This window comes from Monodelphis domestica, chromosome 3 (genome assembly GCF_027887165.1).
Source record: "Monodelphis domestica isolate mMonDom1 chromosome 3, mMonDom1.pri, whole genome shotgun sequence".
Taxonomy (NCBI): domain Eukaryota; kingdom Metazoa; phylum Chordata; class Mammalia; order Didelphimorphia; family Didelphidae; genus Monodelphis; species Monodelphis domestica.
Genome location: NC_077229.1, coordinates 104,862,944 through 104,883,587, shown reverse-complemented (window position 1 = coordinate 104,883,587; position 20,644 = coordinate 104,862,944). Strand labels below are relative to the sequence as shown.

The 20,644-nt window shown below is 45.7% G+C and overlaps 1 protein-coding gene across 3 annotated transcripts; it reads right to left on the bottom strand.

Moving 5' to 3' along the window:
- Nucleotides 1–5,579: 5,579 nt before the first annotated feature.
- On the bottom strand, nucleotides 5,580–20,195 carry NAPRT (nicotinate phosphoribosyltransferase). 3 transcript variants are annotated; one of them, XM_007488832.3, is made up of 13 exons: nucleotides 19,883–20,188; nucleotides 10,094–10,221; nucleotides 9,921–10,003; nucleotides 9,681–9,811; nucleotides 8,970–9,085; nucleotides 8,353–8,549; nucleotides 8,120–8,260; nucleotides 7,083–7,167; nucleotides 6,896–6,976; nucleotides 6,707–6,809; nucleotides 6,338–6,504; nucleotides 5,973–6,080; nucleotides 5,580–5,779 (listed from the first exon to the last, which is right to left on the bottom strand). In XM_007488832.3, the coding sequence occupies exons 1-13, from the start codon at nucleotides 20,127–20,129 to the stop codon at nucleotides 5,711–5,713; spliced, it is 1,656 nt and encodes a 551-aa protein (XP_007488894.1). In that variant the 5' UTR covers nucleotides 20,130–20,188; the 3' UTR covers nucleotides 5,580–5,710. The 3 variants fall into 3 exon arrangements, with proteins under 3 accessions (XP_007488894.1, XP_056678920.1, XP_007488895.1); XM_007488833.3 differs by lacking the exon at nucleotides 5,580–5,779 and having other exon boundaries at nucleotides 6,412–6,504; nucleotides 19,883–20,195; XM_056822942.1 differs by lacking the exons at nucleotides 8,970–9,085; nucleotides 9,921–10,003; nucleotides 10,094–10,221; nucleotides 19,883–20,188 and having other exon boundaries at nucleotides 9,681–9,813.
- Between the last annotated feature and the right edge of the window lie 449 nt (nucleotides 20,196–20,644).

Below are 20,644 nucleotides of genomic sequence, written 5' to 3'. Positions count from 1 at the left end.
ACTAGGTCCTTCATGTTTTTATTTATCAGTTCTTTCTCTGGAGGTGGACATTCATAGTTATTCTTCAAACAATATTTCTCTTGCTGTATATTTTTGCTTGTTTCATGCTTCATAATTTCATGTAGATTTTTCTGTTTAAAAAAAAAACCTAACCTACCCATCATTTTCCTTATATATTTTTAAATTTTACTTGTTTATTACATAAAAGTTCCCAGACATCTTCCTCCCTCTCTAAACTAGAGAAGGCACCATTTGACCAACACCAAACCTATATGTATATATAAAACTGTCTTGCGTGTTTCTATTTATTAGTTCTTTCTCTGGAAGTAGACATTTGCAAGTTATTCTTCAGACAGTATTTCTGTTACTGTATATAATGCTCTCTTGGTTCTGCTCATTTTTTCATAATTTCATATAGGTCTTTCAATTTTTTTTAATTAACCTGCTCATCATTTCTTATAGCACAGTAGTAGTCCATTATAATCATGCGCCACTATTTGATTAGCCACTCCCCAATTGATGGGCATTCTCTCAGTTTCATTTTGCCACTACAAAGAGAGCTTCTACAATTTAGAGCATATAGGTTCGTTTCCTTTTTCTTATCACCTTGGGAAACAGGCCTAATAGTGGTATTGCTGGGTTGAAGGATATACATAGTTTTATAACTATTTGGGCACGATTCCATTTGCTTTCCAAAATGATTGGTATTAGTTGATAGTTCCACCAATAGCATATTATGGTCCCTATTTTCCCACATTCCCTCTGACATTTGTTACTTTATCCTATCATTTTAGCCAATCTGACAGGTGTGATATGGTATCTCAGAATTGTTTTGATTTGCATTTCTCTAATCACTAATGATTTAGAGCATTTTTTTTTTCATTTGGCTATAAAGAGCTTTGATATCTTCATCCAAAAACTGTCCGTTCACATCTTTTGATCATTTATCAACTGGGGAATGGCTCATTCTTATAAATTTGACAAAGTTCTCTAATTTGATATGTGAAAACTATATATGAATCTGTCTATAAAGATTTCCCAACTTTCTGCTTTCCTTCTAATCTTGGATAGTATTTGTACAAAGCCTTTTTAATTTAATGTAATCAAAATTATCCATCTTACATCCCATAATACTTTCTATCTCATTTATAAATTCTTTTCTTATCCATAAATCTAATAGGTAGTATAGTCCCTGTGCTTCTAATCTGTTTGATAGCTCCATTTATATCTAGGTCATGTATCCATTTTGATCTTATCTTGGTAAATGTTGTAAGATACTGGTCTATACCTAGTTTCTGCCAAACTGCTTTCTAGTTTTCCCAATAATTTTTTATCTTATAACAAATTCTTATCCTAGAAGCTTGAATCTTTACTTTTGTCAGCCACAAGGTTACTATAATCTTTTATTATAGTTTGTTGTATGTCTGTTCTGTTCCACTGATCCATCTTTCTATTTCTTAGTCAGTGTCAGATAGTTTCAATAATTACTTCTTTATACTACAGTTTAAAATCTAGTATTGCTAGACTTCCTTCCATTGCATTTTTTTCATTAGTTCCTTTGACATTTTTGACTTTTTATTCTTCCAAATGAGCTATTACTTATTCTACCTCAATAAAATAATTTTTGGTAATTTAATTGGGATGGCATTGAATAATTAGATTAAGTAGGATTGTCATTTTAATTATATTGGCTCTGCCGACCCATAATCAATTAATATTTCTCCAGTTATTTATATCTGACTTTACTTTTATAAAATGTATTTTATAATTATGTTCATATAGTTCCTGGATTTGTTTTGGCAGGTATATTCCTAGGTATTTTATTCTGTTCATGGCCATTCATGTTCATTATTTAATTACTTTTTAAATCCTTGCCTCCTGTCTTGGCATCAATATTGTGTATTGGTTCTAAGGCAGAAGAGTGGTAAGGGTGTTTCCATTTTACATGTACCAATTATAGCTAAAGCTTTGCTTAGGACTTCCCAGGGGACAGTCAGTCAATTCTGATTTGTTACCCACTATTGCACATGCGGGTCACAGACCTCCCCCGTTCAAGTGTAAGTGGGGTGTATATGCTTCTGGTGATTAAATCTAAAAATGGGCAGGGGAGAATTAATCCCATCTTTACAAGGGCTAGGAAATGGGGGTTAAGTGACTTGCTCAGGGTCACACAGCTAAGAAGTGTCTGAGGCCAAATTTGAACCCAGGACCTCCCATCTCTAGGCCTGGCTCTCAATCCACTGAGCCACCCAGCTGCCCCCTGCTATCTCTTTTTGCAGGGCTTTATTAGTGATACATAGAAATGCTAATTGTTTATATGTGTTTATTTCATATCCTGGTACTTTGCTAAAATTATTATTTCGCCTAACTTTTTAGTCGAATCCCTAGTATTTTCCATATGTGCCATAAAATCACCTACAAATAGTTTTATCTTGTCTTTTCCCACTGTTACTTTTGTTAATGACATAATCAATGATGTTAATAGCTTTCCTTTTATTAAACCACACTATATTCATGACATAAATCCTATTTGGTCACAATGTATAATCTTTGTGGTGTATTATTGTAGTCCCCTGGCTAGTATTTTCTTTAGGATTTTTGTATCCATATTTTATCTAATTTTCCCTGGGTTTGTTCTTTCTGGTTTAGGCATGAGCATCGTATTTGTTTCCTGAAAGGAGTTTGGTAGGACTCCTTCACCTCTGGGGAATTTTCAAGGGGAAACAGCAAGACCACTAACTATGCCAACCGGACTGGCCAGGAACGCAGTGTTTTCAGGGTAGCGATTTCTGGGATGCCAAGAGGACCCATTTATCCTATAGACAGGTTGGCAACTTCACTAAGGAAATGTGGCTCCAAATTCTCTTTAATCGTTTTTTTTTTAATGTAAACCCTTACCTTCTGTCTTGGAATCAATACTTCCTATTGGTTCCAAGGCAGAAGAGTGGTAAGGGCCAGGCAATGGGGGTCAAGTGACTTGCCCAGGGTCACCCAGCTGGGAAGTGTCTGAGGCCAGATTTGAACCTGGGACCTCCCATCTCTAGGCCTGGCTCTCAATCCACCGAGTTACCCAGCTGCCCCCCTCTGTAATTATTATTGAGGTAAAGGAGATGGAGCAATGAGGGTTGGGCTTACAAATCCCCACCAGGAGCCATGCAAATGCACTGGGCTTGGAAAGAGCTCTCCTTGAATGAATGAGTCAAGAGGTTACCAAACACTTAGGTCATGCTCTGTTCCTTTACTCTGCACCCCCAGGGCCCTGACTCCAGGAAGGGGTGGGAAGAGTTTCTTCCTGGCTGGAACAGGTTTGGACTGGAAGGAAAGACACCCCTGCCAGGTCTGCATTTCTACTCCTACGGGTGAAGCTGGGGCCCCACTGACGTGTGCTTCCGGGTCCTTCAAAGATTTCTAGAATGTCCATCTGGTTTCCCATGACCAAACTCAGACGTTGCCTCAGGGCAGGATGACTGGGAAACAGCCCCGAAGGGTTTCACACATTTCCAGGTCCCTGGATCAGCAGCGGAGTTTGGCGGCCAAGAAAAGGCTGATGGCTTTGGGAGATCCCTCAGAAGCCACGTTTCGGGAATGAGAGCCCTGAGCCTGGATGCCCAGGCCAGGGCAGGCGTCTAGGACGTGCTTAGTGCTGAGAGCCACCTTTTAGGAAGGGCGAAGACAAACTGGAGAAAATCCATCAGGATCCCTCCAGTGAACGAGTGGGCCGCCATGCCACAAGAGGAACCTTTAACGGGAGGGCTGCCTTCAAGCATTTGAGGGGCGACTGGAGTCACGCACAATATCAGAATCAGAAGGGCCGTTTTGTGTAAAAGGGCATAACGAGGAGCAAAAGGTAGCAACTGTAGAAAGACTAATTCTGTCTAAAGAAAAACTTCATTCAGTAATGAGCTTCTCTATTACTCACCTAGTAGTGCCCACTGTCCTATGAATTAAGCATCATCTTGCAATACTCCATTGCAACTCTGGACTGCTTCGAAGATACTGGCTTCCTTACTATTTCTTTCTTTTTTCTTTCTTTCTTTTTAACCCTTACCTTCTGGTCTAAGGCAGAAGAGCGGCAAGGGTTAGACAATGGGGTTAAGTGACTTGCCCAGGGTCACACAGCTAGAAAGTGTCTGAGGCCAGATTTGAACCCAGGACCTCCTGTCTCTAGGTCTGGCTCCCAAACCACTGAGCTGCCCTTGCTATTTCTTGAATGATACTCCATCTCCCAGTCACATGTATTACCTGGGCTGTTTTCCCATTCCTAGAATATTCTCTTTCCTTGTCTCTGACTTCTGACTCCCTTCAAGTCTCAGCTAAAATCCAGAAGCCTCTCCTGGACCCCCTTCTTAATGCCTAGTGCCTTCGCAGACAATCTCTGGTTTATCCTGGATACATCTTGTTTGTATGTGGTCTTTTAAGTTTTCCTTAAGAGCAGGGGCTGTTGTTTGCCTTTTATTTCCAATACTTAGCATAGTGCCTGGTACAAAATGAGCACTTAATAAATGCCAACTAATAATAGTAATAATAGTAAGTGAAGGCACTGGGCTTGGAATCCAGATACTCTGACATTTATTGTTATTGTTGTTCAGTCATTTCAGTATGTCTGACTCTTTGGGATCCCAATTGGGGTTTTCTTGGCAAAGATACTGAAGAGGTTTTGCATTTCCTGCTCCAGCTTATTTCACAGATGAGGAAACTGAGGCCAACAGGATTAAGTGACTTACCCAGGGTCATACAACTAGAGGCCACATTTGAGTCTTCCGGACTCTAGAGCCAGGGCTCTATCCACTGTGTCACCTCGTTGATATTAAATACATCTTTCACCTGGCTCTGCATCAGTTTCCCAAATGAATGCCTCATGCACCGTAATATGCTTAATATACTGGGTACTCTTTTGCTCTGTACCATTAGTGGATCTCTATGGCACACTGCATCAACTCTAACTTCCTTATCCTGCCATTTAGGGCTGTCTACAATCTCTCCACTGTACCCTGTACACAAGGCAGCCTCCTCCCCATCTCTGGGCTCATCTCACCCATTGCCACTCTGTGTCTGCTCATGTCCTTCCTCATTGCCTGCTCCCTGCTTGATGCCTAATTGTCTTTTTTTCTTTTCTCACCACCAGTTTGTTTCCTCTTTTTCTTTCCTTCTTGGTTCCTCCTTCCCTCCTGCCTGTTCCTTCTCCCTTCAAAAATGCTAAATTCTAAGAAGAATCCATCACCCAGCAGCTATTCTACGGTTACGGGCCACACTTTCGCCCCATACCCAGGTACAAAGGGACAAAATATTCCAGCACATCCTGCCCCGAGAACTTCAGTCCATGTGAGTGTCAGGAGAACTCCAGCCAGTGGGGTTGGGGAGACGCAGCAGGAAGCTGGGTAACCCTTTTTTCAGGGAAATGGAAGAGGGGATTATGGGCTTGGGTACAGGTTTGGACTGGATGGTCTCCGAGACCATCCAAGGGGCACGTGTAGCCAGACAATTCTGAGCATCCTCCTCCTGTCTCCCCATGGACTTTCAGAGAAGAACTCCTCCCCCCTGGCCCTTCCCCTCTAGCACTGAACTTGAGGATACATCCATCAAAGAGAACCAAAACTTTAGTGTAGCTTTGCAGGCGGGGTCCAAGGGGAGACACCTCCATCCCTGGACATCCCTGGGACTCCTTAGACAGAGCAATGAAGCTTCCTGGATGTGCGGCTCCCTTCCAACCTCAGGGGCCCTCCTGGCTGCTCCGGGCCACACTCCCCAGCAGAGCATGTAACTTCTCAGAAAGTGCCACCTGGAGAAGGGATGAGGAGAGGGTGGTGCTCAAGAGCCCACATTAACTGGGGGCCGCCTCCTCCCCGCTCCCCTCCCCACAGGGGGCCAGAGGGGAACGGGAGGGAAGACTCAGGGGAATCTCCCATGGAGTGATAGGCTAGAGGAAAAGGGGAAAACCTCTCTCTGGGTGAGGGCCGAGAGGTGTCACCCACCTGGTAGGGCTCAGGATTCTCCAGTCGCTTTTGAGCTGAGCTGAGGCAGCTCAGAGACTTCTGTGCTAAGGCCCGAGACTCAGCAAGGGAGGGAATGGGTTCACACATCTGGGAATAGAAAGATGGCAAATGAGTAAGGCTCAGGTCTTGGGGTAAGAGAAGGATAATAAACTGGCAACGGGATGAGGAAAGCTGAGAAGAAACCCCAGGAGCAAAGGCTGGAGGGATCTGGACATTAGGGGTTTGGCTCCAAGAAATGAGAAGGGGGATGGAAGCATCCGAGGGGAAGGCAGAGAAACAGTGCCCTAAACCCTTTGACCCAGGGTCTGGTGAGGCAGGGAGGGGGCTCCCATTTCAGGGGTCACCTGTCCCTGGTGGAAGTAGACTCTGAGTAGTGGCTCCAAGGAGACGGGAGTGAGGGTCTGGCCTCTGCAGTCACCTCCTGAGACGTCCAGGGGCCACACCCTCAGCTCCTGCCCAGCCTGTGGTGGGGGCTCTTCCTCCAGCTGCAGCAGGTCCAGAATGGGGGCTCCTGGGAGACAGGATCAGGAAGGGGAAACTGGCTGGCCAGCACCCAGGCAGAGGCAAGACTGGAGGATTGCTGGTCCCAGGACTTGGAGCTCCTTCCACCCACTCCCCTCCTTAGGGATTTGAGGAATGGGCCTGGCCTGCCCAAAGTCACCAGGATGATCACTACACACCAGAGGGAGGTGGAGAGGCTAAGGGAAGCTCACCTTCTCCGTTGTAAAGCCGATAGGCTGCCTTGCTTCCGGGCAGCGTCTGCTTCTCAGAGTCCTCGGTCAGCTTCCGACAGGGCTGCCCCCGCACAGACACTAGCTGGGAAAATGAGGGGGATGCTGACCTCTGCCTCCCCATCTCCTTCAAGCCTCCCTGTGATTTCCATTCCGGCCTCCTTCCCTCACCTTGTACACACAGCCAAGGGAAGGCTGCAGGGGACACGTGACCACATTGGTGCCGATGCCGATGAGATCCACCTCACTATCCTGGAGGGGAAGGACGGCGAGGAATGGGAGAGTCCTGGGCAGCCCTGGGATCCCTCTGCCCCCCCCATCCCCAGGCTCTGCCCAGCCCCTCCTCCACCTCCCAGACCTTGTGAGCCAGCTGGTCTAGCACCCTCTCATCGATGTTGTTGCTCACGGCGATGGACACGGCCTCCAGCCAGGGCACCTGGAAGCTTTAGAGGAGGGACACAAGGCCATGAATCCCACCCTCCTTTGTAGAATGGGCCAGGGGAGTACCCTAGGATTTCTGGGACAAGGGTCCTGGAGTTCACTTAGCTCTGCCCCTCTGCAGGCTCTCCACTCCCTCATCTGATGTCGGGAGACTTGAACAGAGGATCTCTCAAATCTACAAGTTTATGATACCAATTGCCCCCCATACCCTGGTAGGCCCAACCCTTCACTATCACCCCACACCAGCCAGGCTGATGTCTTCCTAGCTAACTCCCTAGATCAAACAGATGCCATGGATGGAGCCCTGGGCCTAGAGTCTGGAAGACTCAAATGTGGCCTCAGGTACTTACTAGCCAGTGTGACCTTGGGCAATTCACTTAATCCCAGCTGGCCTCAGTTTCTTCATCTAATAAATGAGCTGGAGAAGGAAATGGCCAACCACCTCATTGTCTTTGCCAAGAAAACCCCAAATGGGGTCATGAAGAGTCAGACACGACTAAACAACAACAATTAAGGCTTGTTGGCTTGACATGAAAAGTGCTTAATAAATGCTCCCCTTCCTGACCCATTTTGGTTTCCCTGTCAGGAAGGCTCCCACCCTCCCAGGGCCCCTTCATCACTTCTCTGGCCTACTCTCCGCCATCCTGGGCCAAGTCTACTCCCTCTTGCCCTAGGTCTCTTACCTCCTGACACTGGCCTCCTGTACAACTTGCCTCCTGATTACCAAACTCCAGAGACCTTTCACCTCACTGAGATAAGCTTCGATTGGAGAGTCCTCTTCCTCCTTGCCCCTCCCCACTAAAAACATCCTCCCATCTCCCCTGCCATGCTGCTTCCTGGGGGCACCTCCTGCACCAGCCCTGCTTCACTCTTCCTGCCACTGGGGCCTTTTTCCCCCTGGTCTACCCCCTTCCCCTAATTTCACTGAGGTCCCCTTCAAGGGTCAGGGCTCACTGGGAGGCACATTTCCGGAAAATGCTTCGGATTTCCTGGGCCTGCTGCAGGAGATCTCCGCTGTCTAGCCGCACCCCTGCTGCCCGGTACCCCAGCTCAGCCAACGCCAGGGCCACTGCCAGGAAATTTGGAAGCCCACTCCTGGGAAGGGACGGAGGAAAGGAAGGAAGGAGCTCACTCCCCACATTCCCAGGGTCCTGGCCCACCCCCAGCTCACAGGCTGCACAGCTCACCGCATGACGCTGTAGGAGTCCAGCAGCCCCTGAAAGGCTTGCGGAAAAGCCAGGGCATAGGCCACAAAGGCAGCCCGTTCTCCGAGGTGAGTCTCTTCAGCCCGAAGGCCCAGGTACTCACACACTTTGCCCAACCAAGATTCAGTGAGGATGGAAAGGTCCTTGGGAGGACCTTGCCCAGATGCTGGAGCCAGCATCTGGGGGAGACACATAGTGGGAAATGGGAGGATCAGCAAACGGAGCTTCTAGGGAGATGGTGAATCCAGGGGGACCAGGGAACAGAAGTTGGGGCTGTATGTCAGGAGGCGGGGGTTTTTCCTCTAATTTCTCATGTAAACTTGGACCAGTCCCTCCTCCCTTTGAGCCTCAGTTTCCTCCTGGGTATGAGGAGAAGGCAGGGAAGGGAGCCAAGGCTGGGGGGGGGGGGGCAGGGGAACTGGGATTGGGACAAGAGATGAATACGGGGACGGGAGAAGGAGAGATGGCAGGGATTTGGGGGGAGAGTGGGAGATAAGGCTGAGCTCCAAGGAAAAACATAAGGATGAGGGAAAGAGCTTAGGGGGTCCTTGGTTGAGGGCTCTCCCACCCCACCCTCACTTCCCGGTGACTACACTGACCAGGACCTGGGATTGCGCGTAGCCAGAGAAGGAGGTGACGAAGGAGTGAGCCAGAGTGCCAGCCACAGGCACCCCTCGAAGTTGCCCAGCCAACACGTTACTGCTGCTGTCAAAGCCTGAGCCAGGGCAGGGGCAGGAGACAGGGTCAGGGAAGAGCAGGGGCCATGTCAGGGAGTGAGGGAGGGCTCTGGGGAGAGAGCACTACAGGGCCAGGGTCCTGCCCACTTAATGGCAGATCACAGACCCAGAGCTGGAAGGGACTTTATGTGCCATCTAGTCCAACTCCCTCCATTTACAGATGAGGAAATGGAAGCCTAATGAAGCTAACAGACATATCCAAGGTCATACCAGTAATAATTCTCAGAGGCAGGATTTAAACCCATCACTTCTGACTCTAGAGCCAGAGCCCTTTCCACTGTATTGTGTTGTCTCTCAATACTAAGGGGGTGGAACTGGAGGAGGCTGGTGTTTCAGGAAGAAAATAGAGGGCCCTGGAGGAATTTCATTTTTCTCATTTATAAAATGAGCAGGCTGGACCAGGCCAACTCTAAGGTTCCTTCCAGCTCATACTTTTGTTCTAGGATTCCAGCTCAGCAGTGCAGGGCTCCCAGGGCCCAGGGTGTTCCAAGGGGACAAGAGGAGGGGGGAGGTAGGGACCCGGCAGAGGGCTCTTGGGTACTAATGGGGTGGGCTGGGTGGATGGGTCCTCACCGCCCAGGTAGCTGTAGGTGGAGGCTGTGAGGCCTCCGTCGGGGCCCTGTGCCCTCCGCAACCCCATCTCCAACAGCCGCTTCTTTGGCCCTGCGATCAGGCGTAGCCGGGCTGCATTAGTAGCCACCAGGCTAGAGAAGACAAGGAGGCACGTGTGGGGAGGGCTCTCCCAACTCTCCCATGAGCCCTCCTGCTCCCAAAGATGGGGGATAGGAGGATTGTGTCCATCCCTGGCCCCACCTGGCATAGTTGATGAGGCAGAGCAAGGGAGTCTCCAGGAGCTGCACTAGGAGGAGAGGCCCAGATACGCAGAGTAATGGTACCTGGAACATGAAGATGGCAAGGAAGGCCTGGTCAGAGCCTCCCTCCAGTCAGTGAGTCTCCCCTCCTAGTCCAGGGCTGTACACACTCACATGGGCAAAGGCCAGGGTGCCCTCAGGCTGGGCCCGAATAGTCACTGCAGAGCAGTCCAGTCCCTGTAGGTGTTCAAAGAAGGCAGGGTCCGTGTCTGGTGGGAGCACAGAGGCCAGGTACTTTACATCTGTGAGGAAGAGAGGCACCCAGGAAAGGGACTATGTGCATGGGCACACAGGATGGAAACCCTTCCATGGCAGGGCCAAGAACCTCTAGTCTGGTCCTATCTCCTTTTCCGCATTAGAATTTAAAAAATAATAATATGATGATGATAGTAATAAATAGCTAGGATTTACAGAGTTGCAAAGCACTTCACAGTATTATCTAATTTTATGCTCATGACCCTGGGTGGTAGGTGCTATTATTATCTCCATTTTATAGATGAAGAAACTGAGGTTGATTTGCCCAGAGTCACAAAGCTGGTCTGAGGCTGGATTTGAAATCAGGACTTCCTAAATCTAGGTCTGGCACTCTAGGCATTGCGCCACCCAGCTTCCACCTCCACCACTCTTCCTCCAGATCTCCTGGGCTACCTCAGATCTCACTAGGGAGCTCCTCTTACTTGGTCTCCCCACCTTAAGTTTGTCTCCACTCCTATTCCTTTTCTACCTAGCTGCCAAACGGACTATATTTATTTTTCTTTAAAAAATTGTTTAGGACTTCGGGGTAAGCATGGCGGCAGTCTAAATGCAAGTCCCTTACCCTCCCCAGCACACACCTACAAGGACTACCCCAAAAGACCTTAAGAAACTTTTCGGAGGAGCGGAGGAGCTCTACAGTGGGGCGCAGCATTGAAGGTGTGTGGGATTGGGGCTTTTCCAGTCTATAAGAGGGTGAAAGGGTTTCCACCCAAATGTGAGCCAATCTACCTGCCCCCACCCCCACCCCCACCTACAGAGCCAGAGCCAGAGCTAGCACACGCCAAGACGAGTGAGCAAGGGGCACCCCTGGTGTGAGCAAGGGACACCCCTGGGTCCTTGGGAGCTGACTAGGACCATACGGGACCCACCCCCAAAAGCAGCTTGGCAAGGAACTGCCAGCGTGCAAGGGATTGCAGACCTTAGGTGCCCAGAGCCAGTGCACCCGCCAGAACCAGGGAGTGAGCGAGGAGTGCTTCTGGAGAGAGCAAGGGGCACTTCTAGGTCCTTGGGAGCCAACGGGGACCACTGGAGAACCACCCCTGGGGGAAGCTAGACTGGAAAACCAAGTGGGTGGGAGAGCGCAGACCCTGGGTGCCCCTGGGAAGTTAGCACTGAGAAGAGCTGCAAAGGACTGCGGAGATTCGAGAGTTTGCCTTAGGCAAAATCCTTGCTCCTTAATTCCATACATAGAGAAGCTACCCAGCTGACTCAGATTTCTGACTAAAGAGGAAAGGGAAAACACCCGGGAAAAATGGCTAATTGTGCACAGGAGCCTCGAAATTCTTCCAAAAAACCCAAAAAGAAGGCTGTGACCCTTGGGAATTTTTATGGAGGAAAATCCCAGGCTACAGAGGAAACACTGGATGAAATTCAAAGGCAAAACCGGAAAAAACTGGAAACTGTCCACAAGCCCTGGAAGAGTCTCAACTTGAGCTTATCAAAAAGATGGAAGACTTATGGAAAGAGAAATGGGAAATGGTTCAAAAAAAACTTAAGAAATCATAGCTGAATACCAAAAAGATTAAAGCAGAAAACCAGGTCTTAAGAACCAGAATTGAGCAACTGGAAACCAATGATCTTGTAAAACAGCAAGAATTAATAAAGCAAAGTTAAAAGACAGACAAAATAGAAGAAAATATAAAATATCTCACTGACAAGGTGACAGATCAGGAAAACAGAGGAAGGAGAGACAATCTGAGAATCATTGGTCTACCTGAAAAGCAAGAAATAAACAGAAACCTTGACACCATACTACAAGAGATCATCCAAGAAAATTGCCCTGAAGTTCTAGAACAAGGGGGGGGGGGGGAATAGACATTGAAGGAGTTCATAGAACACTCCCAAAAAAACAACTCCCAGGAATGTAATTGCCAAATTCCAGAGCTCTCAAGCTAAGGAGAAAATCCTACAAGAAGCCAAAAAGAAACAATTCAGATTCCAAGGAGCACCAATCAGGATCACACAAGACCTGGCAGCTTCCACACTGAAGGACCACAAGGCCTGGAACACAATATTCAGAAAGGCAAAAGAACTGGGTCTTCAACCAAGAATCATCTATCCATCAAAACTGACTATATACTTCCAAGGGAAAGTATGGGCATTCAAAAAAATAGAAGATTTCCAAGTATTTGTAAGGAAAATACCAGAACTAAGTAGAACATTTGACATCCAAACACAAAGATCAAGAGAAACATGAAAATGTAAATATGAAAGAGAGGGAAAAGGATAAAAATCAATTTTTTTATTCAACTCTCTTCTTTAAGGGCTACAATTCGATCAAACTATATATATATATATATACATATGTATATGTATATATATATATATATTAATATATGGGGAAAATGTTATTTGTAACTCTTAAAAATGTTTTCCTTATTATAGTAAGTAGAAGAATCATTCATAGGAAAAGATTGTGGCATTAAAGGCTATAAAATTATATTCAAAAAGGGGGTGAGGGGGAATCGATGATGGTACTAAGAGATACTTGAAGAAATAATATAAATAGAATAATCTCTGTCACACAAAGATACACATGGGAAGGGGAGGGGAAGAATACTCTTATAAGAGGGAGAGGAAGAGAGTCCTAATAGGTAATACTCGAATATCACTCTCAGTGAAATCAGTTCTGAGAGGGAAGAGCATCTAGATCCATTGGGATCTTGAAGTCTATCTTATCCTACAGGGTAAGGAAGAAAGGAAAACTAAGGGGGGGGGGGTAGGGAGAAAGGAGTTAAAAAAAAGGGAGGGAAGGAGAAGGGGAGGGAACTTAACAGATCCTAAAAAAACAAGAAGGGAATAAAAATGGAGGGGCCATAAAGGGAAGCATATCAAGGGAGGGGAATAGGGGGATGGACTAAAAGTAAACCACTGGTTTAAAAGGATATAGCAAAAAAAGAAAGTTCAGAACTAGGAGAGGATATCAAAATGCTAGGGAATTCAAAAGTGGCAATCATAACTTTGAACATGAATGGGATGAACTCACCCATAAAACATAGACAAATAGGAGAGTGGATTAGAATCCAGAATCCTACCATATATTGTCTACAAGAAACACGCATGAGGCGAGTAGATACTCACAGGGTCAGAATTAAAGGGTGGAGCAAGACCTATTGGGCCTCAACTGACAGAAAGAAGGCAGGAGTTGCAATCATGATATCTGACAAAACCAAAGTAAAAATAGACCTGATTAAAAGGGATAGGGAAGGTAAATACATCCTGATAAAAGGGAGTATAGATAATGAGGAAATATCACTAGTCAACATGTATGCACCAAATGAAATAGCACCCAAATTTCTAATGAAGAAACTAATAGAATTGAAGGAGGAAATAGATAGTAAAACTATACTAGTGGGAGACATGAACCTACCACTATGAAATTTAGATAAATAAAATCAAAAAACAAATAAGAAAGAGGTAAAAGAGGTGAATGAAATCTTAGAAAAATTAGAGTTAGTAGATATATGGAGAAAAATAAATAGGGGCAAAAAGGAATACACCTTCTTTTCAGCAGCACATGACACATTCACTAAGACTGACCATTTACTAGGTCATAAAAACATGGCATACAACTGCAGAAAAGCAGAAATAATAAATGCAACCTTTACAGATCATAAGGGAATAAAAATAATGATCAGTAAGGGTACATGGAGAGCCAAATTAAAAATTAATTGGAAATGAAATAACATGATTCTCCAAACTCAACTATTCAGAGAACAAATCATAGAAACAATTAATAATTTCATTGAAGAAAATTACAATGATGAGACATCCTTTCAAACTCTATGGGATGCAGCCAAAGCAGTACTCAGGGGAAATTTTATATCCTTGAGTTCATATATTAACAAATTTGGGAGGGTAGTGGTCAATGAATTGGACAGGCAAATCAAAAAACTTGAAAGAGAACAATTAAAAAACCCCAGAAGAAAACCAAATTAGATATCCTAAAAATTAAGGGAGAAATTAATAAAATCAAAAGTGATAGAACTTTTAAACTAATAAATAAGGCTAGAAGCTGGTATTTTGAAAAAACAAACAGAATAGACAAAATATTGGTCAATCTAATAAAAAAGAGGAAAGAAGAAAATCAAATTAACAGTATCAGGGATGGAAAGGGAGAACTCACCTCCAATGAAGAGGAAATTAAGGCAATCATTAAAAACTATTTTGCCCATTTAAATGGCAATAAATATGCCAATCTAGGTGATATGGATGAATATTTACAAAAATATAAATTGCCTAGATTAACAGAAGAAGAAATAGAATTCTTAAATAATCCCATATCAGAAAAAGAAATTGAACAGGCCATCAAAGAACTCCCCAAGAAAAAATCCCCAGGGCCTGATGGATTCACAAATGAATTCTATCAAACATTCAAAGAACAGCTAATCCCAATAATATACAAACTATTTGACATAATAAGCAAAAAAGGAGTTCTACCAAATTCATTTTACAACACAAATATGGTACTGATCCCAAAGCCAGGCAGGTCAAAAACGGAGAAAGAAAACTACAGACCAATCTCCTTAATGAACATAGATGCAAAAATCATAAACAGGATACTAGCGAAAAGACTCCAACAAGTCATGACGAGGGTTATTCACTATGATCAGATGGGATGGATTTATACCAGGAATGCAAGGATGGTTCAATATCAGGAAAACCATCCACATAATTGACCATATCAACAAGCAAACCAACAAAAATCACATGATAATCTCAATAGACACAGAAAAAGCATCTGACAAAATATAACACCCATTCCTATTGAAAACACTAGAAAGTATAGGAATAGAAGGGTCTTTTCTAAAAATAATAAACAATATCTATCTAAAACCATCAGCCAACATCATCTGCAATGGGGATAAACTAGAAGCCTTCCCAATAAGATCAGGAGTGAAACAAGGATGCCCATTATCACCTTTATTATTCAACATTGTACTAGGAAGAGCAGTAGTAGCAATTAGAGAAGAAAAAGAAATTGAGGGTATTAAAATTGGCAATGAGGAGACCAAACTATCACTCTTTGCGGTTGACATGATGGTCTACTTAAAGAATCCTAGAGAATCAACTTAAAAGCTAGTGGAAATAATCAACAACTTTAGCAAAGTTGCAGGATACAAAATAAACCCACATAAGTCATCAGCATTTCTATATATCTCCAACACATCTCAGCAGCAGGAATTAGAAAGAGAAATTCCATTCAAAATCGCCCGAGACAATATAAAATACTTAGGAATCTATCTGCCAAGACAAACACAGGAACTATATGAACACAACTACAAAACACTCACCACACAATTAAAACTAGATCTAAACAAGTGGAAAAAACATTGATTGTTCATGGGTGGGACGAGCTAACATAATAAAAATGACCATCCTACCCAAACTTATCTATTTATTGCCTTACCCATCAAACTTCCAAAAAACTTTTTTACTGAATTAGAAAAAACAATAACAAAGTTCATTTGGAAGAACAAAAGATCAAGGATATCCAGGGAAATAATGAAAAAAATACAAAGGAAGGTGGCCTTGAAGTACTAGATCTCAAACTATACTATAAAGCAGTGGTCATCAAAACAATTTGGTACTGGCTAAGAGACAGAAAGGAGAATCAGTGGAATAGACTTGGAGTAAATGACCTCAGGAAGACAGTCCATGACAAACCCAACAACCCCAGATTTTGGGACAAAAATCCACTATTTGATAAAAACTGCTGGGAGAATTGGAAGACAGTATGGGAGAGTTTAGGTTTGGATCAACACCTCACACCCTACACCAAGATAAACTCAGAATGGGTGAACGACTTGAATGTAAAGAAGGAAACAATAAGTAAATTATTTGAACACAGAATAGTATACATGTCAGAACTTTGGGAAGGGAAAGATTTTAAAACAAGCAAGACTTAGAAAGATTTACAAAATATAAAATAATTTTGACTACATCAAATTAAAAAGTTTTTGTACAAACAAAACCAATGTAACTAGAATCAGAAGGGAAGCAACAAATTGGGAAATAATCTTCATAAAAACCTCTGACAAAGGTTTAATTACTCAAATTTACAAAGAGCTAAATCAATTGTACAAAAAATCAAGCCATTCTCCAATTGATAAATGGGCAAGGGACATGAATAGGCAATTTTCAATTAAAGAAATCAAAACTATTATTAAGCACATGAAAAAATGTTCCAAATCTCTGATAATCAGAGAGATGCAAATCAAAACAACTCTGAGGTATCACCTCACACCTAGCAGATTGGCTAACATGACAGCAAAGGAAAGTAATGAATGCTGGAGGGGATGTGGCAAAGTGGGGACATTAATTCATTGCTGGTGGAGTTGTGAATTTATCCAACCATTCTGGAGTGCAATTTGGAACTATTCCCAAAGGGCGATAAAAGCCTGTCTGCCCTTTGATCCAGCCACAGTACTGCTGGGTTTGTACCCCAAAGAGATAAGGGAAAATACATGTACAAGAATATTCATAGCTGCACTCTTTGTGGTGGCAAAAAATTGGAAAATAAGGGGATGCCCTTCAATTGGGGAATGGCTGAACAAATTGTGGTATATGTTGGTGATGGAATACTATTGAGCTCAAAGGAATAATAAAGTGGAAGAATTCCATGGGGACTGGAACGTCCAGGAACTGATGCAGAGTGAGAGGAGCAGAACCACAGAGACTGATACACTGTGGTACAATCGAACATAATGAACTTCTCTACTAGTGTCAATGCAATGTCCCTGAACAATCTGCAGGGATCTATGAGGAAAAAAACACTATCCACAAGCAGAGGAGGTAAGGACTAGGCAATGGGGGGTTAAGTGACTTGCCCAGGGTCACAGAGCCAGGAAGTGTATGAGGCCATATTTGAACCCAGGACCTCCCACCTCTGGGTTTGGCTCTCAATCCACTGAGCAACCCAGCTGCCCCCTAAAGGGACTATATTTAAACAAAGGTTTGATCTTGTCACTCCCTTTCTCAATTATCCCCATGGGCTCCCTGTTGCCTCTAAGACTAAAATATAAACTTCAGTGGGCATTAAAATCCTTCAAGACCTGGCAGCTATGTGGCAAAGGGGATAGAGTGCTGGGCTTGGAGCCAGGAAGACCTGAGTTCAAATCCAGCCTAGATATTTCCTAGCTTCATGACCCACAGCAAGTCCCTAACCCTCTGTTTGCCTCAGTTTCCTTCACTATAAATGTCAATAATAATAACACCAACTTTCAGGTTACTATGAGGTTAAAAGGAAATGTTTATAAAGTGTTTTGCACAGTGCCTGGCTAGCTATATAAAAGCTAACTATGAATATTTTCTTTCTGGCTTCCTCCCCTAACCAATCTGGTCTCAGTTCTTCCCACACAGAACTCCATCTACTATTTTCCTGTCACTGTAGCAAGTTCTCCTACCTGGAATATCCTCCCTCCCTCCTGGATATGCCTGTGAGAATCTTTTATTCCCTTCAAGACACAGCTACATAAAGCCTTTCCTGATTCCTGTCCTACCTTGGACATACTCTCTTTTATTCTGTACATACATATTTACTATAACTGCATGTTGCTTAATTGATCAAAGGAACCTTCACTCTTTGGTCTAAGGACGCTGACTTTTTCCACTCCTTCATTTCTTCAGTTCTAACCTGAGGCCAGAAGGGCCTGATCTTTCTTGCCCCTGGGCTTGCTCTTTGGGTTCTAAGATTAGATCTGCTTAATTACAAATTGTTCCCCATTAACTCTGGGACCATGGCCTAGACAATTACTTTCCCCATAAAATAAATGTAATTGCCTACAATCGTTTTTTTAGAAAAAATTTTAAACTTAGAAAGTGTTTTCCTGGCAACATACTTCCAGTTTCTCATCACCAACTGCATCCCGAATTGGATGTCCCTTTGACATCTTCTGCTTAACATATTTGAGCTGAATTCATGAACTTTCCTCCCTAAACCTCACCCTTTTCCTAGCATATATTCTGGTCAGGGGCACCACCATCTTCCCAGTCAACCGGCTCATAGCTTAGTGGCATCCTTTACTCCTAACTCTCTTCCTGCCATTACCAAACCCCTTGCCAAGACCTGTGGATTCTACCTTTTGGGACTAGGTGGGCTCTTCTCTCTCCTCACAGGGCTACTACTTTACATACCTGGACTACTGCCATAGCCTTCTGGCTGCTCTCCCTCCCTGTCTCTTCTCTTCTCTAGACCACACACTCCACTCAGCTGACAAATTAAGCTCCCTAAAACTGGGGTCTCATTTCTCCCCATCACCTCTCCGTTTAATAAATTTCAGTGGCTCCCTATTGCCTCCAAGAGAAAATAAATATAAAATCCTGTTTGACATTTAAAACCCTTGGGAACTGGCACCCTCCCCCTTTTCCAGTTGCCTCCTTCCTGTCCCTCCAAGAAAACACTCCATCTCTCCCAATTTCAGGCATTTTCACTGGCTTGCCTGCCCCTAATGCCAGAAATTCCCTCCTTCTTCAAATCTCCATTTTCTGCCCCACCCCCGCCCTCACCGCCCCCCCCCCCCCCGGCTAAAACCCCACCTTCCCCGAGCTCTTTCCCGATCCTCCTCAGTGTTAATGTCTTCCTTCGGACGACAGCCTCCAATTTATTGTCTAGCTTGTTTGTACCTAGTTGTTAGCACGTCTTCTCCCCCTTCAGACCGTGAGATCCTTGAGGGCAGAGCACGTTTTTTGCCTTTCTAGGTATTCCCAGCGATTAGCTAACCTAACTTCCAACTCGAGGAGCCGGGGGCTTCAAACCCGCTGGGGCTCTGTGGAGCCAGAGCTTCAGGCTCTTCTCCCAAATCCAGGGTCACTCCTAGCCAATCAGGAATCGGGCTGAGATACCTCCTCCCCTCCCCTCCCCCTCCCCCTGTCCCAACCCACCAAGCCTTTCCCAATACCAAGCGGACTCTCCGACCCACCATCCCAAGAAGCAATTGCGGTCTTAGGAGACTTTAGAGATCTTTTAAGTTCAACCCTCTCTTTTACAAAACTGAGACCAAGAAAAGGGCGTTAGTATTTAAGTTTTCCCTCAACCATTCGAGAAATGAGAATAATCCAATTCTTCCCCCTCCCACGCGCAGGTCCTCCCTCAAAGTTCACTTTGTCCTTCAGGCCAGGGCTGCCGCCGGGGCAAGGAGATGGGACACAGGTTAAGACCCCGGATCCGCGAGGTAGGATCGTGACTCAGTCGGAATCTGCGTTTGGGACCTCAGGGTCCAAATCTTGGACTAGGGCAAGGTCTGAATCTGGGACCCGGGTGGGGCAGGGACTTGTGCAGGGTCCGAATCTGGGACGGGGGCGGGGTCTGAACCTGGGACCGAGACAGGAACACATGCGGTGACACTTAAAGGGTCCGAATCTGGAACTGGGGCGGGGTCTGAGCCTAGGATTGGGCAGAAACACAGGCGGGGGTCTGAACCTGGGGCTGGGTCAGGGACACAGGAAGGGTATGAACCTGGAAATGGGACAGGGACATAGGCAGAGTCCGAATCTGAGACTGGGGGGGGCGAGGGAGAGGGGCCACAGGCTAGGTTGGGGGTGGGGCGGGGCGGGGCCGGGTCTGAATCTGGGAGTAGAGTAAGGGCAAGGGCTAGGGTAAGGGTTCGGGTCGGGTCGGGCTCGGAGCCGGGCCCGCCGCGGTGGTACCTGCCGGTCGGAGGCGGAAGGCGCGCAAGAAGCGCATGCAGTCCCGCAGCCCCGCGGCCAGGGTGAAGGAGGACCCGAAGGGGCAGCGGCGAAAGAAGAGTTCGAACTCAGCGGGCTCCCGGGCCCGGCCCGCCCGCCAGTAGGCCAGAGCCATGGTGATCTGATAGAGGTCGGTGAGCAGGGGCCGAGCTGCTGCCTCCGCCTCTGGGTCCTTCTCCTGCTCCAGCTCGGGTTGCGGCTTCTCCATCCTCCAGCCCAGAATGTGCAATGTCTGAGCTTCGGGAGAACGCTTGGGGAGAGGTGAGTCACGTGGGGACACACCCCGACCAATGGCCGAAACACTCGGGAATCCGCGCCCCCAGCAACGCCACAACGCCTTTCGGGAAGTTCACAGAGGCCCGGAGCCTCGGGTTCGAGGCTGTCCCAGATCCAGCGTGGGCCAGGAAGAATCAAGGACTGAGCATCCTCGCTTGTCCACTGGGCCTCTCACCTTCACTGGCAGGGGCAGCCGAACTTCTCAGGCGCATTCGCGCCCACCAAAGTGGAACGCGGTGTCCAAGGCTGAGAATCTGGCTACTTGCCTACCATTCAGTGCATGACCTTGGGCAAGTCCACTTTCCCTGCCATGAAGATTCTCCGGACTCTCCAGATCCCTAGAGGAGAGGTATCAAGTGTCCCATGGCAGTTCTCTGTAGATCTCAACTCCAAATTTATTATTTTTTTAAAGTATTAATTTACCTTTTATTTAAAGTCATTTCTAGA

Coding starts and splice junctions, on each gene's coding strand:
- NAPRT (XM_007488832.3), bottom strand. CDS start 20,129: ATGGAGAAGCCGCAACCCGAGCTGGAGCAGGAGAAGGACCCAGAGGCG. Junction 10,222..19,882: donor CTTCCGCCTCCGACCGGCAG/GTACCACCGCGG, acceptor TCTTCCTCACAG/ATGTAAAGTACCTGGCCTCT. Junction 6,977..7,082: donor TAGACCAGCTGGCTCACAAG/GTCTGGGAGGTG, acceptor CTTCCCCTCCAG/GATAGTGAGGTGGATCTCAT.